A 17489-nucleotide genomic window follows, 5' to 3' on the forward strand; every position below is an offset into this window, starting at 1 on the left:
GTGGAACTCCAGCATGGTTTCCCTTTTAAAATACATTACTGGAGGGGCGCCTGGGTGGCGCAGTCGGTTAAGCGTCCGACTTCAGCCAGGTCACGATCTCGCGGTCCGTGAGTTCGAGCCCCGCGTCGGGCTCTGGGCTGATGGCTCAGAGCCTGGAGCCTGTTTCCGATTCTGTGTCTCCCTCTCTCTCTGCCCCTCCCCCGTTCATGCTCTGTCTCTCTCTGTCCCAAAAATAAATAAACGTTGAAAAAAAAATTAAAAAAAAATAAAATACATTACTGGATACATATAGGCCTAATATAATCAAACATGTGTGGGCATGTGTGTGTACACACATGAGTGGCAAATCCGAGGGAAGCCCCTATTAATTACATCAGAGAGCTCTTCTTGCCTTGGACAGGCAAGGGGAGAACAGCTAAATAAATTCATATTTTATCATTTTGCAAAGGATCTGAATTAAGTAGCTTCACTGAAAACTGGTACCACCCTTTTGAGCCATATGCATCAAAGGGCACACAAGCAGACAACATGGGCACCTTTCCGTGTGAATTTTATCTGCATTTGTGGCTGAATAGTAATACCATGTAGACTGTGGGGTAGAGCTAAGAATGTCTCCTTTCACACCTGGAGGGCTACAGTTCCTGACCCTTGAAAATTAAGTCCAGTTTGGAAGTCACTTCAGATAAAACAATTTGGTGAGGGCTTCAGCAAGCAAGGAGGCAGGGTTGTCAACTCTACATGTAAAAGGCTTCTCCAGGAAGCTTAAGTGGCACGGCAATAAGAAGCTGTTTTGAGTAAAGGGATCATACACAGCTGACACGGGATGGATCGAAACAATGGCAAGAGTGGGCTTATTTTTTTGTTTTTCTGGGCTCAAGAGATCCTCCTTTCCCCCCACGCACCAGGCAGGGGTCTTTGTTTTGGAGGAGATAGATAAAATCTATACATAATGACAAATAGAAAGCCTGCATTTTAGACCCAAATCTGAGGGTCATAGTTATGTTGGTTTGAAGCCTTTCCAAAGAAGCTCTGGCCAGAGTTTGGATGGGATTAATACTTGCTTGTCCCTTTACAGTGTCATTCTGTAGCTTAGGGTTCCAGGGCCACTTCAAGACCACAACCTTCTCTAGGACAAAGGGCACCTTGGAAAAATCCCAAATCCCAATGGTCAGCATTATTAGCTGCTGGGGATGGCACAGGGAAGCGATGGTTGACCTCAGCTCTTAGAGGAAGAGTGTGGACTCAGCTACCTGCTATTGTGGCTTGGTGTGTCACATAAATGAGAGGTTCCCAATGACTGGATGGTGCCAAGGCAAAGTCATAGACTATTTCTTTCCTGTGTCCTCATTGGCCACAGGATGATGACACAACCTCTAAAGACATCTTCAAACTGGTAGAAATTCTGCTGTCAAGTGACATTGTGAAAATAAATGCACAAATGAAAACTAGATTGATGCTTTTCTTTCTTCTCTTCCATCTTTTCTCATCTACCAGTCTGAGGGTTGCTCAGTCTGTGGAGATAGGAAATCAGGTTAGCACTTTTAAGTGGGCTACCCTCCCATCTGGAAATAGATTAGACAGAGGCACTAGGTGCCAAACCTGTGAGGTCATGGGGATACTTTTATAGGTTTTCCATTTTTGTCATACTGGTACACCAGCATCTTGATACAGTGTGAGTTGGCTGGTGAGATCCAGGGGCTACTTGTTATGGAAAAGTTATGGTTGGTGTAGAACTGTACAGGTTGCTTTTGGCACTTGAAGAAGGCCTTGAGCGTGGCGGCTGCCATAGTGCGGAACCTCTTGCTGATGAAGCAGTAGAGGAAGAAGTTGATGGCTGTGTTCAGAAGGGCCAGCATGTTGGCAATGTCGGACATGATGTGCACCAGCCAGCGGTTTTGGATAGGTGCCCCATAGAGGTGGTAGAGAATCATGACGATGCGGGGGGCCCAGAGTGTGGCAAAGATGGAGGTAATGGTGAACAAGATGGCAGTAGTTTTCCCTGTGGAATAGCCACGGAGGCGAAAATTGCTTTTCCTCCTGAGCTTGTACACAATGATTGAGTTCAAGATGAAGAAAATGGAGCAGGGCACCAAGTACACGGTGAAGCAGTGAATCCAGATAAGGACGTGATGCATGGAGGTGCTGATGTAGTCTTCAGTCCAGATGTTGGGCCACCAGTAGTAGGGGATGCTGGTCAGGAAGCAGGTGATGTAAACACTTACAATGACTTTCCGGGTGCGGGCTGGGTAGGAGACCGTGTGGTACTTGAGTGGGTGGCAGACTGCGATATACCGATCAATGGTTAATGGAACAGTAATCCAAATAGAAGTGTGGATGGATGAAAATTCCAGCACTTCTATGATCTTATTGGGCACCTGAGGCATCTGCATGTTCAAGATGAAGTCTTCCAACAGGAAGTCCACAAACACAATGAAAAAGAGGACCAAGATGTCAGCAGCAGCAAGTGCCAAGAGATAGTTGTAGGAGGACTTCTGCCTTCTAGCTACCAGCTGAGAGAGAATGATCACTGTCAGGATATTGGCTGTGGAGAGAAGAGAATCTGGTTTATCTCTGAAGTCAGATGACTTCATTGGCTAATATAGGGCCCTAGGCTTATGTTTATGGGTACTTCCATGGAAGCCAAAGGGACCAAACCAGTGCTTCTGAAAGACAGTCTCTATACTACAAATTATAGCTCATGCAGCCATCTGGATACTATTTTGACAAAATTACATAACTCGTAATTTAATATTGTAGGAATAAATAAACTATTCCTCACAATCATTGGAGGTGGTGTTGCCATTATCCTCACTTCAGAAATGAAACTGGGGCCCAGAGGGCTTAAGGAATTCACGTAAAGTCACACAGTTAGTAACTGCTGGCGACAGGAACCAAGCCTAGATCCCCTAATCCGAAATCCCATGGTCTTTCTTTTGTCCTCATGCATGCAGGAAAATATGGGGTGTTCCCTGCTTCATGTGTTCAGGTAGGAGACTAACCTCTTAAGAACCTTTTTGGAACCTGGATTTTAGGACCTTTCCTTTTTATGTAGGTTTAGTATTGATGGAGTGGAGAAGATCATGACCTTCAGATTAATTAAAGGTAAATTATATTTATTTTTAGAGTAGGTGCCGATGGTCTCTGATTTATGATGGTTCAACTTACGATTTTCTGACTTTACTATGGTGCAAAAGCTATAGGCATTCAGTAGAAATTGTACTTGGGATTTTGAATTTGGATCTTTTCCTGGGTTAGTGATGTGCGGTATGAGACTCTTGTTATGCTGGGCAACAGCAGTAAGAGCTCCCAGTCAATCACGTGATCACGAGCTCTTAAAACTGACACACTTAACGACCATCTGTACCTGTACAACCATTCTGTTTCTCACTTTCAGTACAGTATTCAAAAAGCTTTGTGTTAGATGATTTTGCCCAACCATAGGCTAATGTAAATGTTCTAAGAATATTTAAGGTAAGCTAGGCTAAGCTATGATGTTCAGTAGATTAGGTGTATTCCATGCATTTTCAATTTTTATGATGGGTTTATCAGGATGTAACCCCATCGTATCAAGAAAGAGCTGTAATCTACAATAGGGTACATAATTAGAAATAATAGCAGGGAGAAGTAAATTTCCCTTCTTGTTCTCCAACCACCCAAATACCCCTCCCTCAGGGTAATCACAGTAATAAATAGTCTATCCTTATGTATGTCTTTATAATATATGTATATAGTTTTTGAACAAACAGTACCAATATATTATTTTTCTTGGTGTGTGATTTGTTTTGAAAATGCGTGCATATAATTTCTTCTTCTAAAGTTGTTTTTTTTTTTAAAGTAATTTCTGTACCTAACATGGGGCTTGAATGTCTTTGAGATCAAGAGTCACATGCTCTTCCAACTGAGCCAGCCAGGTGCCCCTTGACATGCATGCATATAATTTCTGATCAATTAAAAAAAAAGTCTCTCCGAATAAGACACATCTGGAAAGTTGTTAGGGACTCATTCTAAAATGATATTCCAGTGGATAATATCTATAAGTCATTCTGCACATTGAATCTCATTAATTTTCAGTCGACACTATTAATCCTATTTTGAAAACAGGAGTATCAGAGAATTTATGTCTCTTTTCTGAAGTCTGGTGGTAGAGTTGGCATCTGAATCTCTCTTAATCTCACTTTTTTTTTTTTTTCAACGTTTATTTATTTTTGGGACAGAGAGAGACAGAGCATGAATGGGCGAGGGGCAGAGAGAGAGGGAGACACAGAATCGGAAACAGGCTCCAGGCTCTGAGCCATCAGCCCAGAGCCCGACGCGGGGCTCGAACTCACAGACCGCGAGATCGTGACCTGGCTGAAGTCGGACGCTTAACCGACTGCGCCACCCAGGCGCCCCTTAATCTCACTTTTTAAAATGTTATACAATAGTTCACTTGTAAAATTAGCTTGTAATATACATATCCTGGTGCACTCTTCACTCAGATTAAATAAATTTTAACATTTTAACATATTTGTTTCAGTTCTTAAAAAAAAAAGAACTGACACTGTAGATACAATTGAAGTCCTCTTTGAAACTGTCCCAGGCCCATTCTTTTCCTTCCCTCCTTCTTTCTCTGTCTCTAGAGGCAAACCCCATGCTGTAATCTTCAGGGCCAGATTTGCATACCCTTACTTTTCTTTAGACTGGACCATCCATTCTATATGCTTCTGTTTCCAGTCAACATTATGTTTTAGAGACCATATTGTTGATACATGCAGCTCTCATTCACTCATTTTAATCACTATATAGGATTCCATTATATAAAATTACTGTAATTTACTTATTCGCACCTACGTACAGAGACAAATCTGTACATATATACACATGTCTGTATATATTTCTGTATAATAGGCATGTACACACATGTATGTCTACATAATATGTGCATATATACACATATAGACATATGTGTGTGTGTGCGCGCGCATGCACGTATAAAACAATGTACATTTAGGGGCACCTGGGTGGCTCAGTTGGTTAAGAGTCTGACTTCGGCTCAGGTCATAATCTCACAGTTCTTGAGTTCAAGCCCTGCATCAGGCTCTGTGCTGACAGTCCAGAGCCTGAAGCCTGCTTCAGATTTGGTGTCTCCCTCTCTCTCTCTCTCTTGGACCCACCCCTGCTGACACTCTGTCTCTCTCAAAAATAAACATTAAAAACAATTAAAACAAAAAATAAAACAATGTACAGTTAAATTAGTCCCAAGGTTTTGCTATTAAAAACTGCTGTAGTTAACAGCTTGATATTTGAGAGTTTCTCTTGGGTAATATACATGTACAAGTATATTTATTATGTTCTAGAGTAAGTGCATCTTTATCTCTACCATCTACAGCTGAATTGGTCTGTAAAGTGGTTTTACTAACTTACATTCCCAACAGCAGCGTATGAGAGTTCTAGTTTCCTCATATTCTCTCTGTATTTCCTACTGTTTTTGTTTTTAAGTCTGTGCTATTCTTGCTCTTTTTCAAAGCACTTTGAAATAATATTTTGAAGCAGTGAAGAGTTAAGCATTTATGATATTTATTAGCCAGAATTCAAACCCAGGACCAATGCCCATGCTCTAAACCACTCTGCAATATGAATAATTCCAGGTAGTGGTGGGGGTACCATGCAGGTATATTACAGTGTATACAAAAGAGAAAAATAATGAGTAAATTCTATTTGAAGTCACTACTTAAGAAAAGAGGTCCTGGGGCACCTGGGTGGCTCAGTCGGTTAAGCGTCCGACTTCAGCTCAGGTCATGATCTCACGGTTTGTGGGTTTGAGCCCCACGTCAGGCTGTGCTGACAGCTCGGAGCCTGGAGCCTGCTTCAGATTCTGTGTCTCCCTTGCTCTCTGCCCCTCCCCCACTTGCACTCTGTCAGTCTCTCTCAAAAATAAATAAACATTAAAAAAAATTTAAAAAAAAAAGTCCCATTAAAGCAAAAGTTTATTCATGCATTCAACAGTGTTTTTGTGCATTGATTATGAGCTATGCCCTGGGAGGAGATGTTGACCAAAATAGACATGGATGGTCTTGCCTTCATGGAGTTTAGAATCTTTTAGGCAAAAAACCAAAAAGTTAACTGAAGAGCCACAGTAGAAAATATGTAACTGGAAGCTGTAAGTGGTATGAGTGATAAATAAAAGATTTACTGAGGAAATGATGTTCAAGCTGAAATTTGGAGAACCAGGAGGAAGTAAATAGGCAAAAAGGGTGAGAGTAGAAAGTGTGTTTCAGGCAAGGAAAACGGCATATGCAAAGGCCCTGAGATGGCAAAAGCATGAAGAGTTGGGTTTATTAAGGCAAGGAATGCTAATGTTAATTTTCTACTTGCTTTGTATACATTTTTGTTCTCTCTCTCTTTTAAAAATTTTTAATGTTTATTTTTGAGAGAGAGAGAGACAGAGCCTGAGTGGGGAGGGGCAGAGAGAGAGGGAGACACAGAATCTGAAGCAGGCTCCAGGCTCCGAGCCGTCAGCCCAGAGCCAGATGTGGGGCTCGAACTCACAGACTGCAAAATCATGACCTGAGCTGAAGTCAGAGGCTTAACTGACTGAGCCACCCTGGCACCCCTTCTCTTTTTTTAATAGAATGCACATTTTATTTTATTTTTATTGTAGAGAGAAAGCAAGTTGGGGAGAGGGGCAGAGGGAGAGAGAGAGAGACAGAGAGAGAGAGAGAGAGAGAGAGAGAGAGTCTTAAGAAAGCCACATGCTCACTGTGGAGCCCGACAGGGCTCAATCCCATGACCCTGGGATCATGACCTAAGCTGAAATCAAGAGTCGTATGCTCAACCGACTGAGCCACCCAAGCACCCACACACTCTTGCTGTATTGTGTTGAAAAATGTTCCAAAATGTTTTATTCATTTAGAAGTCTTTTCAAAAAGTATTTAGCATCTACCTTCTGTGTGCATGGGCCCATGGTAGAAACAAATTGGTGTTCAGAGTCTCCACTCAGAAAGTATAGAAAAACACACAAGTAACTAAGTATTAAAGAGATAAATGAGAGGGGCGCCTGGGTGACTCAGTTGGTTAGGTGTCTGACTTCGGCTCAGGTCATGATCTCACGGTTTGTGGGTTCGAGCCACACATCGGGGTCTGTGCTGAATGCTCGCTCAGAGCTTGGAACCTGCTTCAGAGTCTGTGTCTCCTCTCTCTGCCCCTCTTCTGGTCATGCTCTGTCTCATTCTGTCTCTCAAAAATAAATAAAGATAAATTAAAAAAAAAAGATAAATGAGAACACACAGGTGATTTAAGAGGGATTGGTGAACACACATAGAATGATTTGGGGGAAGGTGTGGGTCAAAAGTCTGGCTACTTTGATCTAATCATATACACTCAGGGCTTCGTAAATTCAAGCTGTAAAATCAGGTCTGATGGTTACGTATCAAAGAGCGTCAGGACTCTGGATTAAGTGTGTGGAGTCTGGGGCTGGGCTGCTGGAGTTTAGTCCTGGCCCTACTGCTTATTGGCTCTTTGCCTTTGGGCAGATTTATTCAATCTCTCTGCATGTCAGTTTCCTTCTTTATAAAATCGGGTTAATAATATCTCCTTGAGAGGGTTGTTTTGAGAATCAAGTGAGATAATTTTTACAAAGTGTTTAGAACAGTGCGTGGCATGTGGTTAAGTTTTCAATGAATGTTAGCTATTGACTGAGAGTCCACTCCTTTAGCAAATTTTAGCAGAGCATTTCCTATGTGCCAGGCATTGTATGAGGTGTTGGAGATGCAGGGGTTAACAAAATGCACAAGTTGCTTTATTGTATGGTGAGGAAGACAGACAATAAATAACTATAAAAATGTGCAAGAGAATTTCAGACAGCATACTATCCAGAATAAAACCCAGGGATGAGACAAATTGATGGGAGATTATTCTTTAGGTTAGGAAGTGACATTTGAGTTTAATTAAGGGTGAAAAGAAGGTTATCTGCCATGAAAAGACTTGTGGGAAAGGAATTCTAGGCAGTGGGAATGCCAAGTGCAAAGGCCCTGAGGTGGGAATGAATATGGTCATGGAACAGAAAGAAGGCCTCTTATCAGTCCTATTTATCATCCCCATTTTATAGATGAGGAAACTGAGGATTGGATCTTTAGGTTATTTGCCCAAAGCCACATCCGGAGTAAGTGGGAGAGCCAGAAAGTGACTCTAGTTCTTTCTGACTTTATGGCATGTCAAGTTCTGTGTTGTTTATTTTTGATCACAGGAAAGGGTTCTCAGCTGGAGGAAAGTGATTTCCTGTTTCCTGGGTTGCCCCTGACTTAGAACTAAGTGCTGTCATTTCTCTCCCATGTTCCTGCCCCACCTGCCAGCCTATAAGGAAGCAGGAATGGATAAATGCTGGGGTCTCCCCAGGGGAAAAAAAAAACCTGACTATATGTTCGGCAGGGAGTGACTCTTCACCACTGTCTCTTACTCCCCAGATGAATGCTATTTGAAGTGTGGTGCTAAAAATTTCCCATATCCAAGCTCTTTAAAAAATATTTCAGCCCCATCTAATTAATGCTTTAAGTCAGGCAAGTCATTGAGTCCAAACGAAATTGCTACGTATTCCTATTTGACATTTCCTTAAGTTTCTAGTAATTGTCTCTCTTGAGAAACTAACCCGCAGACACTGAGTCTCCCGTTTCTTTTGTACAGATAGATTTGCCCCCAAGGCAACATCAAGCACACTTAGGAGATCCTTGGGATGAGAGAGCATGTGTGAGCCACAGAAACTTGGAGGGGAATGGAAAGATGCCTGTGTATTGATTTTCTGAAAAAGAAATGAGAAGGTAGAGTTTTCAACTCTTAAGGTTTCACATTTGCTGTAATTACATCAAGAAATCCCTTCATTTCTTTGGTGGCACGTTTTCCCCCAAAGAAAAGGAGTGGTGTTGATAGGGTCTGTGCGTATTTATAATGGGTGAAACAAACAAACAAACAGAAAACAACCAAAGAAACCCAAGTCATCACCACCTGATATTCTATTTCTCAGGTTTTCTCTCAAACTAACCAGCCCAAGACTCTGTTGTTGTGGAAACCTAAGCAAGCCCCAGTGAACTTCACAATCAAAATGTCAATGCTTCAAAAAAGCAAATCCTTTCTGTCAATGGTGTCACAGGGCAGTTTTAAGCTCCTGGGTAATAGAAAGCCCGTGTTTTGTGATTGCAAAGCTTCTTGGTTATATTCTTGGGGGAATTAATTTCCTGTACTTTGCAGCTTACTATGCTCAAACCTGAGAGGATTTGGGGAGTGGCTGAAAGAACAACATGGGTTTGGCTGTGAGACCCTACCACCGAATGGCCTACTGGTGCAGAGGTAAAGGGTCAAAGTTTTCCAGAGGTATTTTCTGTGTCTGTGAGGAGTATACGGTTCTGTAGGTTCCTTAGAAGAAGTAGCTGGAACAGAGCATTGACTGGGAGTTTTGAGTTTATCTCTCTCATTTCTGCTGGATTTCTTTTTTTTTTTTTTTGTCATTGAAAATTAGTTTTTTCCATTACAAAAGTAAAACATATACTTATAAAAACTTAAACATTATATTGACATGTAATTATATTATTATTAGCTCATTTTTATTGAACATTTACCTGTAAGCATCTTAACAGACCATATATCACTTAATTCTTCACAACCACCTATGAGGTTGGAACTATGATTTGAGAGCATCAAGGCTCAAGAGAGGTTAAGAAACTTGTTCGAGGTCACACAGCAAGCAAGTGGTGATCTAGGACGTTAAACCAGGCTTTCTGCCTCCCAGTTTATATATTTAACTACTACATTAGACATTAGAATGTGAAAGTCTGTCCAAATCCCATTTTCCAAAGGTATTGTAGTGCCTAGTCTCATAGATAGCCCTTGATGAACCACATGTCTGAATATTCATGCCTTTGGGTAGTCTCCTCCCCTTGAATTGGAGCTGGTCCTGTGATTTACTTTTGAGCAATAGACTATGGGTCTGTACATACAGGGGTGACCTTGTATGTCCAGGTAATATGTGGGCCTTCTGAATACTTGGTCTTGGGATGTTCCATTTTGGAACCCAACTATGAGAAGCCCAAGTCAGATGGAAAGGTGTGCAGGACTCTGGTTGAAAGCCCCAGGTGATCTCATAGCCAAATCCAACATTAATTGTCAGCCATTTGAGTGTGCCATCTTTGATGTCCAGCTCAGTGGAACCCCAAGTGACAGCAGTTATTATAAATTATAAATGTAATTAGTAATAATAATTACTGCTACACAAGGAGATCATACAATAAAACTGTTGTGCAAATTGATTTTTTTTGAAATTAGAAATAAATCGTGGATTTTTTCCCATGTCAATAATATTCATGAAATATTCACCTATGGCTGAACATTATTTATTTTATCTTATTTTTTGTTTGGCCACTGTAGAACTTCATTAAGCGTCTTTTTGTTTATCTGTAGAATAAATTCCCAAAAGTAGAAATGCTGGTTTAAAGGGTAACACAGTTTTTTCCCCTTCTTCCTCCCTCTCTCCCTCTTTCCATATCTCTCTTTCTTCCTAAAGGCAGCTAAGAAAATTTGTAAAAAGGAAAAGAACTCAGTTGAAACTACAAAAGGATTTAGATTAGGCACCAAGAAGAACTTTTTGATTATAATGGCTGCTATGTGAATGAGAGCAGGCCAGACACCACAGTTGCTTGGTTCATGGAGGTCTTCAGAAAAGGACAGAGAATTTCTTATCTGGGCTGATTCCTGAGGTTCCCTTCTGCAAATCCTCTTTTTCTGCATCCTAAATTATGTTCTTGTGAATTTCACCATCCTTGGTGACTTAAATGCATCTCTCCTCCTTAAAGTTGTCTGTTTTTTGCACTGGAAGAGTTAGGCCTGTTGTCCTACAGAAGTACAAGGACCCCTAACATTGTAAGCAATTTCAATGGTGTTATTTTAGCTGTTCCTGGGAGATGCCCCAAGGATAGATTTTTAGGAGAAGCAATGTTTAAGCCTCCCAGGCAAGAAGTCAGCACTGCCTTTGTTTAGATCAGCTGGGGAGTGGAGATTGAATTGTGTGATGGGCATTGACTCTTGGAGGTTGTCATCTCCCTCACTGTTACCTGTTCCACTCTGGATCTTGGAGGGTAGGGAAGAAGAGGGAATAGAGCATGATGCTGACGACTTGGTGTTCAGTCTTTTTGGCCTCCATGGATGGTACTAGAAGGTCTTCAGGTGGTTCTGCCCTGAGGGCTCCTAGGAGAGGAGCAGGGAAGGAATTGAGGGTAGCTGTCTTGCCATGTGGTTCCAACCTCAGGCACTACTAGCTGGCCAGTGGCCATCCTGTCTCTTCATTGTTCCTCTTGCTCCAGGGCAGAAGTTTGGGAATGCAAAAGTCTTTCTTGCTTTTGGTTATTAGTGGCACAAAACTGACTGTGGGCTAGTGAGGACAGGCAGTGGGTCCCAACCCTCACCCTATGGGAAAGGCAGTCCTTGAGGGATGGCTTCCAGATTCCCAGGAGGGCTCTAAAGAGCCATTTGGGTTTGTTGTTGTTGTTCTTTGCAGGCTTAACCTCACCCAAAATATCCAGGTACATAAGAACCTATCCTAGTTGGAAGAGTTTGTGAAGTGTAATGTTAATCTCTCTGAGCCTCAGTTCCTACACCTGTGAAGTGGGCATCATAATAAACATACCCCCGTTGGTTGTTATAAAGATACATGAAATACCGTGTGTGTAATGCTTAGCATAGTTTTTGGCACATAATGAGCCCTCAGTAAATTTTACCTGTTGTTTCTTTTTACACCTATGTTACCTATTGTTACATTTTACACCTGGCAAGTGCAGTTCAGCAGACAATTATTGAGCTAGAGGCCAGACACTGTGCTGGGAGCAGAGATGAGTCAGAGAGAGTCTGAGCTCTCCAGGAATCCCAGAGAAGATTCTAGTTTCCCTTAAACTATAATTCCAGGCACTAATAATCCTGTCACCCTATCCTGAAATTCTTTATTGCCTCTAACTTAATCCCTCTAGCTGCAGTGGTATTCCACCAGCTACTCCTCACTTTGTTTCTCTGCTTGGTGGAGAGGAACGCTGGCTGTTATCTAGGGCCCTGAAGAGCCATTGTTACACGATGACTCAGTTGTCTCTTGCTTTCTCTGAAATAGCCTTTGTTCTTTTAAAATTTTAGTTTTTATTTTGATAGCTCTTTAATTTTCTTTGTAGCTTTACTATCATGTTCTTCTCTATTTTCTTGTGGAGACCCCTATTTGTCACCGCATTTAGCACTGGAGTGGATTATTTTCAAAGCTAAGGGTAGTATTTCCTCTATTTCTACAGTCTCATGTGAAGGGTGATTGCACAGCCTGAGACAGGAATGGCAAAACGCGGTTCATCTTCAGTCTTTTGGTAGTGGCTACCATGTTCCCTGTTCTAAAACCATGCCTGAGTTTAGTAGTGCTGTGTTGGATTAGTGATATTTGCGATGGTGGAACAAATGCTGTGGATTTGCCCCGGGGGTATGAGCCCTGGATACAGGATGCAGTCTTCCTGGCTTTTCCTAGAATCTAACAAAGCAGTGGTTTCCATTGTAGACCAGAACTAGTTGAGATCTAGTAAGGCTGACCCTTGCAGATGAATAGTCGGCAAGAGCTAAGATGGTTGCCAGGGTAGTCTGACTCAAGACAATGGGGGAAAGTGAATTAGTACCTGGACTGGTCATCACATTCATCTGGGCCAATCATTTGGCCTTCTCTTGACTGCAAAATTCCTTCTGACTTTTTGACCAGGAGCACCGTCTTGGGGTAACCATGACAACTGCTAGGTCTCAAGTTGGCCAATAGACTCAAAAGTTTCCAAACCATACTGCTTGGTGCCAAAGTTTATTTTCTTATGACTACTATACATTGAGCACCTACTATGAGCCTCTTGGCTCTGTAGAGATGAGGTGATTTTATGTGATTCACTGATGAATAATTTTACTTTTTTTTTTCATTATATGAAATTTATTGTCAAATTGGTTTCCATACAACACCCAGTGCTCATCCCAAAAGGTGCCCTCCTCAATGAATAATTTTACTTTAAAAGTTATGTGTTTAGTTTAAATGGAGTTAGAGGAATGTTATTTTTTCATTTAGGGTAGTGATTAAAAACATGCTTATAAAATAAGTTCAGTTTATTAAGAAAATGAGTTGATTTAAAGAAAGATGTGAGGGCATAACAGTGCAAAGAGAATGTAGGCTCTGGTCTCCATTTACAAAGAAGGAAACTGATGAAGGGAAGGTTAGGCACCTGTCCAACATGGCACAGCTGGTAAGTCGAAGAAGTATCTTGAAAGCATCCTGGGTCAAGTGATAGATGCAGCTGTGTTTTTATGGCTCCAGGGTTTGTTGCAAACACAGATAGGGGCAGAGCTTGAGCTGTCTTTCCAGCAAACATAGAATGTAAGAGTTACCAGAAGGGACAGGCTCCTTAAAATGACAGGCATATATTTTGGAGTATAGATGAACTGCACTCAGATCTGCTCCTTTCTAGCTGTCATTCTTGGACAAGTAACACCAGAAGCTTCAGCATCCTCCTCAGTAAAGTAGGAGAACCAGTGACATGTGTTTCCCAGAAGATTGTTGGGGAATCAGAGGAGGTCACATGCATAAAGCTCTTGGCACAGAGCCTGGCATGGGCAGAGTGGACAGTAAGTGGCCACGATTAGTTAGTATGCATGAGTGTGATGACTAGTCCTGTGAAGGAGATGGTCTGAACTAGGTGAAGGCTTGACATGGAGGAAGAATCACTGGCAAGTCTAGGCAGGGGATTCTCCTGCTGTATTTCTTGAGGATGGGAGAATTGGCTGTAGAAAAGACCTCTGACTCATTATACTCGGTCAATGAAAGTGTCCTTAACACTGCTGTCTGAGATACATGTGCAAGTTGTTAATGCAGAGTAAACCCTAAGAGTTCTCATCGTAAGGAAAAAAAATCCTTTTCTCTCTTTGCTTTCTCTTTTAATTGTAGCTGTTTGAGGTGATGGATGATAAGCTTCTTGTGGCCATAATTTCATAATATATGTAAGCCAAACCATTATGCTCTATACCTTAAACTTATACTGTGATGTAGGTCAATTATATCTCATTAAGATGGGGGAAAAAGTGTGCCTAGGCATCCCAATTTTGTTGGGAGATGCCTCAGGCTTCAATTAGGTTCTGACATAGACCTGTGTGTGCCCGTGGACAAGCCATTTCCCTTCTCAGGGCTTCAGCTTCCAGAGCTGCAAAAATGAGCCAGTTACCAATGAAGCAATAATAATAAAGATAGTATCATAGCTCGCATCTAGTTAGGGTGAGTGGTAGTTTGACAGGTACACAAGACAAGGAAGGACTCTCCAGGGAGAGTGAACTGCCATGTCCCAAGGAAAAGAGGCATGAGACAGAAGACCCATTACCATTTTTTCAGGGCCCCTGGAAGTTATGAGCACTTACTGTGTTTCAGGCCCTAAAACCCATCCCTTCATATACATGAAGCACGTTTCAGATCAAATGTCATCTAATATCATAGTATCTAATATTAAATATCCAACATTTAATCCTTATGAATAAACTAGGCACTCTTTCCATCCCTTTACTGATAAGAAAGACTGAAGGGTTAAGTAGTTGGCTGTTAAGGAATCAAATGCCTCTTCCAGTTCTCCTGTTTATGGATACCTGTTATATTAGAGCTGAGCACATTTAGTAATAACTAATGCATGTATTAATAACAGTTCCCTTTTTAAAACATTCACCCCATGTGGCTCACTTGTTAGAGGTTTTACTTAACATTAAATTGAATCCTCACATGACGTTGGGAGATATGTACTATTAATATCCCCATTATAGGGATGAAAACACTGAGGCTCAGTGGGTTAAGAAACTGGCCCGAACAGACATCAAGTGTGTCCTGGACTTAGGATTCAAAAACAATTTATTAGACTTAGAGTCCATTTGATGCACGTGCTTGTCCAGATGCTTCCGTAATTAGCTCTAGTGAACTGACCATTATATAGAAATAGGCCAGTTTGTTCTTTCTCTTTCTTTCCTTTTTTTTTTTTTAAATATGTGTATCAGCTGGCACTCTCCATTGCCCTTTCCAATATTGAATGATGCTCCCCACTGGCTAATTCTCCCTCGTATTTGTCCCGGGTGCTCAGTTTCAGCCCACACTGCCCATCCCCTGACTTCCAGCTGGTGACTGCCTTGCGCACAGGATGCTCATTTGTTTGTGCTGTTTTGTGGACCCAGGGTGATGGTCAGTGGGTGCCAGGGGACCAACAGGAAGTCAGAGGCTTCCGGGCTCTTCATCTAGAGTTCACTGGGGTGTCAGAGGCTAATTGTGGCTCTGCTCGGGTTGTCACTGTTTGATTAAACATCTTGTGCTAAGCACCATCCATCTGCCTCCCAATGGCTGCCAGGGGTAGGTATTTTTAGCTTCGGCAAATAGCTTATCAATTGTGCATACAAAACACAGTCAACACAAAGTCAACACAAAAAGCCTTGTTTTCCGTTGCCTGTCTTCTTCAGTGCAGGCAAGGAAAAAGGAAGAATTAAATGAAGTTGGTGCTCACTTATTCATTCAACAAACATTTACTGAGCCCCACCATTACTAGGCCCTTTGCCAGACATGGGTGATGCAGTATGTGGAAACACACAAGCAGATCAACACAGAGCTCCACACAGAGCTTACAATGTATGTTGACCAAGTAGAATTCTGTTCTGCTACCTACTAGCTTTGTGGCCTTGGGTAAGTCACGTATTTCTCTGGGCCTTCTTGCACTCAAAATGCATGTGCTGGACGTGTGCTGTGTGCCATTCACAGTGCTGAGGTTGCTGATGAGGGGAGGTAGATCTCTCTGCTAGCAAGAATGGCAAAGAGTTTGCATGACCAAGCAGCAAGAGTGACTCAGGCTGCCCCAGGCATTTTCTCAGGTCTATGGGGAGAGAGCAGCAACAAGTCCCCCCAGTGGGGTCAGGGAACGCTACACAGAGGCATGAAAGAGGAAACCGGGGAGACTGGGCACTCCAACATCCAGGAATGGTATGAGCTAGGGAGGCAGGCCTGTGGGCAGCACAGTCAAGAACTAAGAATCTAATAGATATAAGAGATAAATTAAACAAATAATTCTTCAGCCAGTAACCCATGCTGTCTTTCTAGCCTGAAGGCTTTTCTTCTAAGGGGCTACTTCTTAGGGACAGCTGGTTGCCCTGGAGCTAAGACTGTGTATAAATGGCGACAATTAGCTGGCGACTTTGTACCTCCAGCTGCTTTCCAGTATTAGGTCTGCATCAAGGGTCTCCAACTTAAAAAAAAAAAAAAGAAAAAAGAACAGCAGTAACATGATGTCAGGAAAAACTTGAACATTCACTAGGTTCCAGAGCACATTGCTACGATTAATCTGTCTACTTATGGTTCCATTGCTATAAACACTACTGGAACTGACCACAACTTTAAAGTCTGCTAGTTTGATGTTTCAAGAGGCATTTCGGGGGCTCCCACTGTTATTCCAGAAAGACAAGGGCACAGAGAACAGATTCCAGAGCCAGACTGCTAGGGTTCAAATCTGCCTTTGCCACTTTTTAGCTGTGTCATCCTGGGCAATTTACTTAATGTGCCTCAGTTTACTCATCTATAAAAAGGATGATGATTTGGCACCTATCACAGGCTTCTATGAGCATTAAATAAATAAATATAGGGAAGATGCTTAGAACAAGTATGATGCATACTTGTACCATGCATGCTATATAAATTTCACCATCATTACTATTAGAGGGGTTAGAACTCTAGAAGGGCAGGAAGTGTGTCTGTTTTGCTTATTATTACTAATACATTTCCAACCTCTTACACAGTTTCTGACATGCAGTAGCTGCTTAATAAATACTGTTGAATGAATGACTAACTACAAATATAGATTAACACAACATCACAGACACACAGAAGTTCTGGTTAACAATTTTGAATAGACTGGGAGCTTACCAAGGGTTTACTGCAGAAAATGAGTCAGGTGATATGATCAAAGGCAACTGGAAATTAATTTAGTGTTCAGTGTGAGAGAGAGATTATCATTCTTCTCTGAAGAGGATTTGTGCCAGAATCTTCCACGTGAATCCAATTTCGTTCAACATAAATTTAGTGATGCCCACCTACGTGCCAAGCCTGGAATAGGCTCTTGGGAGTACAAGACCCATTCCTTGGGCTCAGGGTGCTCAGAACTTACTGAATCAATCATACCAAGGCAGCATGAGGAGTCATTCCAAACTTGCTGCTCCTGTCAATGGCTCTATGCCAAGGTTTGAAAATTCAAATGGCAACAGGGCCAGGCAGGTAATATCAATATGTGAGGTGGGCATGCAGGGACCTTTAATGAACTGAGTAGTTCATGCCCTCCTTCAAGAGAGCAGCAACTATTTAGTTCTTCCTGGTGGTTTTCCATGAGGGAATGACAGCCAACTGGCCAGGTCTTCCAGTGCTTTAGGAGAGGCTTTCAAACAACACACACACACACACACACACACAC

General features: G+C 41.9%; 1 protein-coding gene across 1 annotated transcript in view; it reads right to left on the bottom strand.

Moving 5' to 3' along the window:
• Window positions 1–1607: 1607 nt before the first annotated feature.
• The window catches only part of GPR139 (G protein-coupled receptor 139), a 38505-nt gene continuing 22623 nt past the window's right edge, over window positions 1608–17489 (bottom strand). Inside the window, exon 2 of the mRNA XM_030301501.1 lies at window positions 1608–2542. Within this exon, the coding sequence (XP_030157361.1) occupies window positions 1608–2542 (935 nt within the window). The remainder of the gene's footprint in view (window positions 2543–17489) is intronic.

This window comes from Lynx canadensis, chromosome E3 (genome assembly GCF_007474595.2).
Source record: "Lynx canadensis isolate LIC74 chromosome E3, mLynCan4.pri.v2, whole genome shotgun sequence".
NCBI classification, from domain to species: domain Eukaryota; kingdom Metazoa; phylum Chordata; class Mammalia; order Carnivora; family Felidae; genus Lynx; species Lynx canadensis.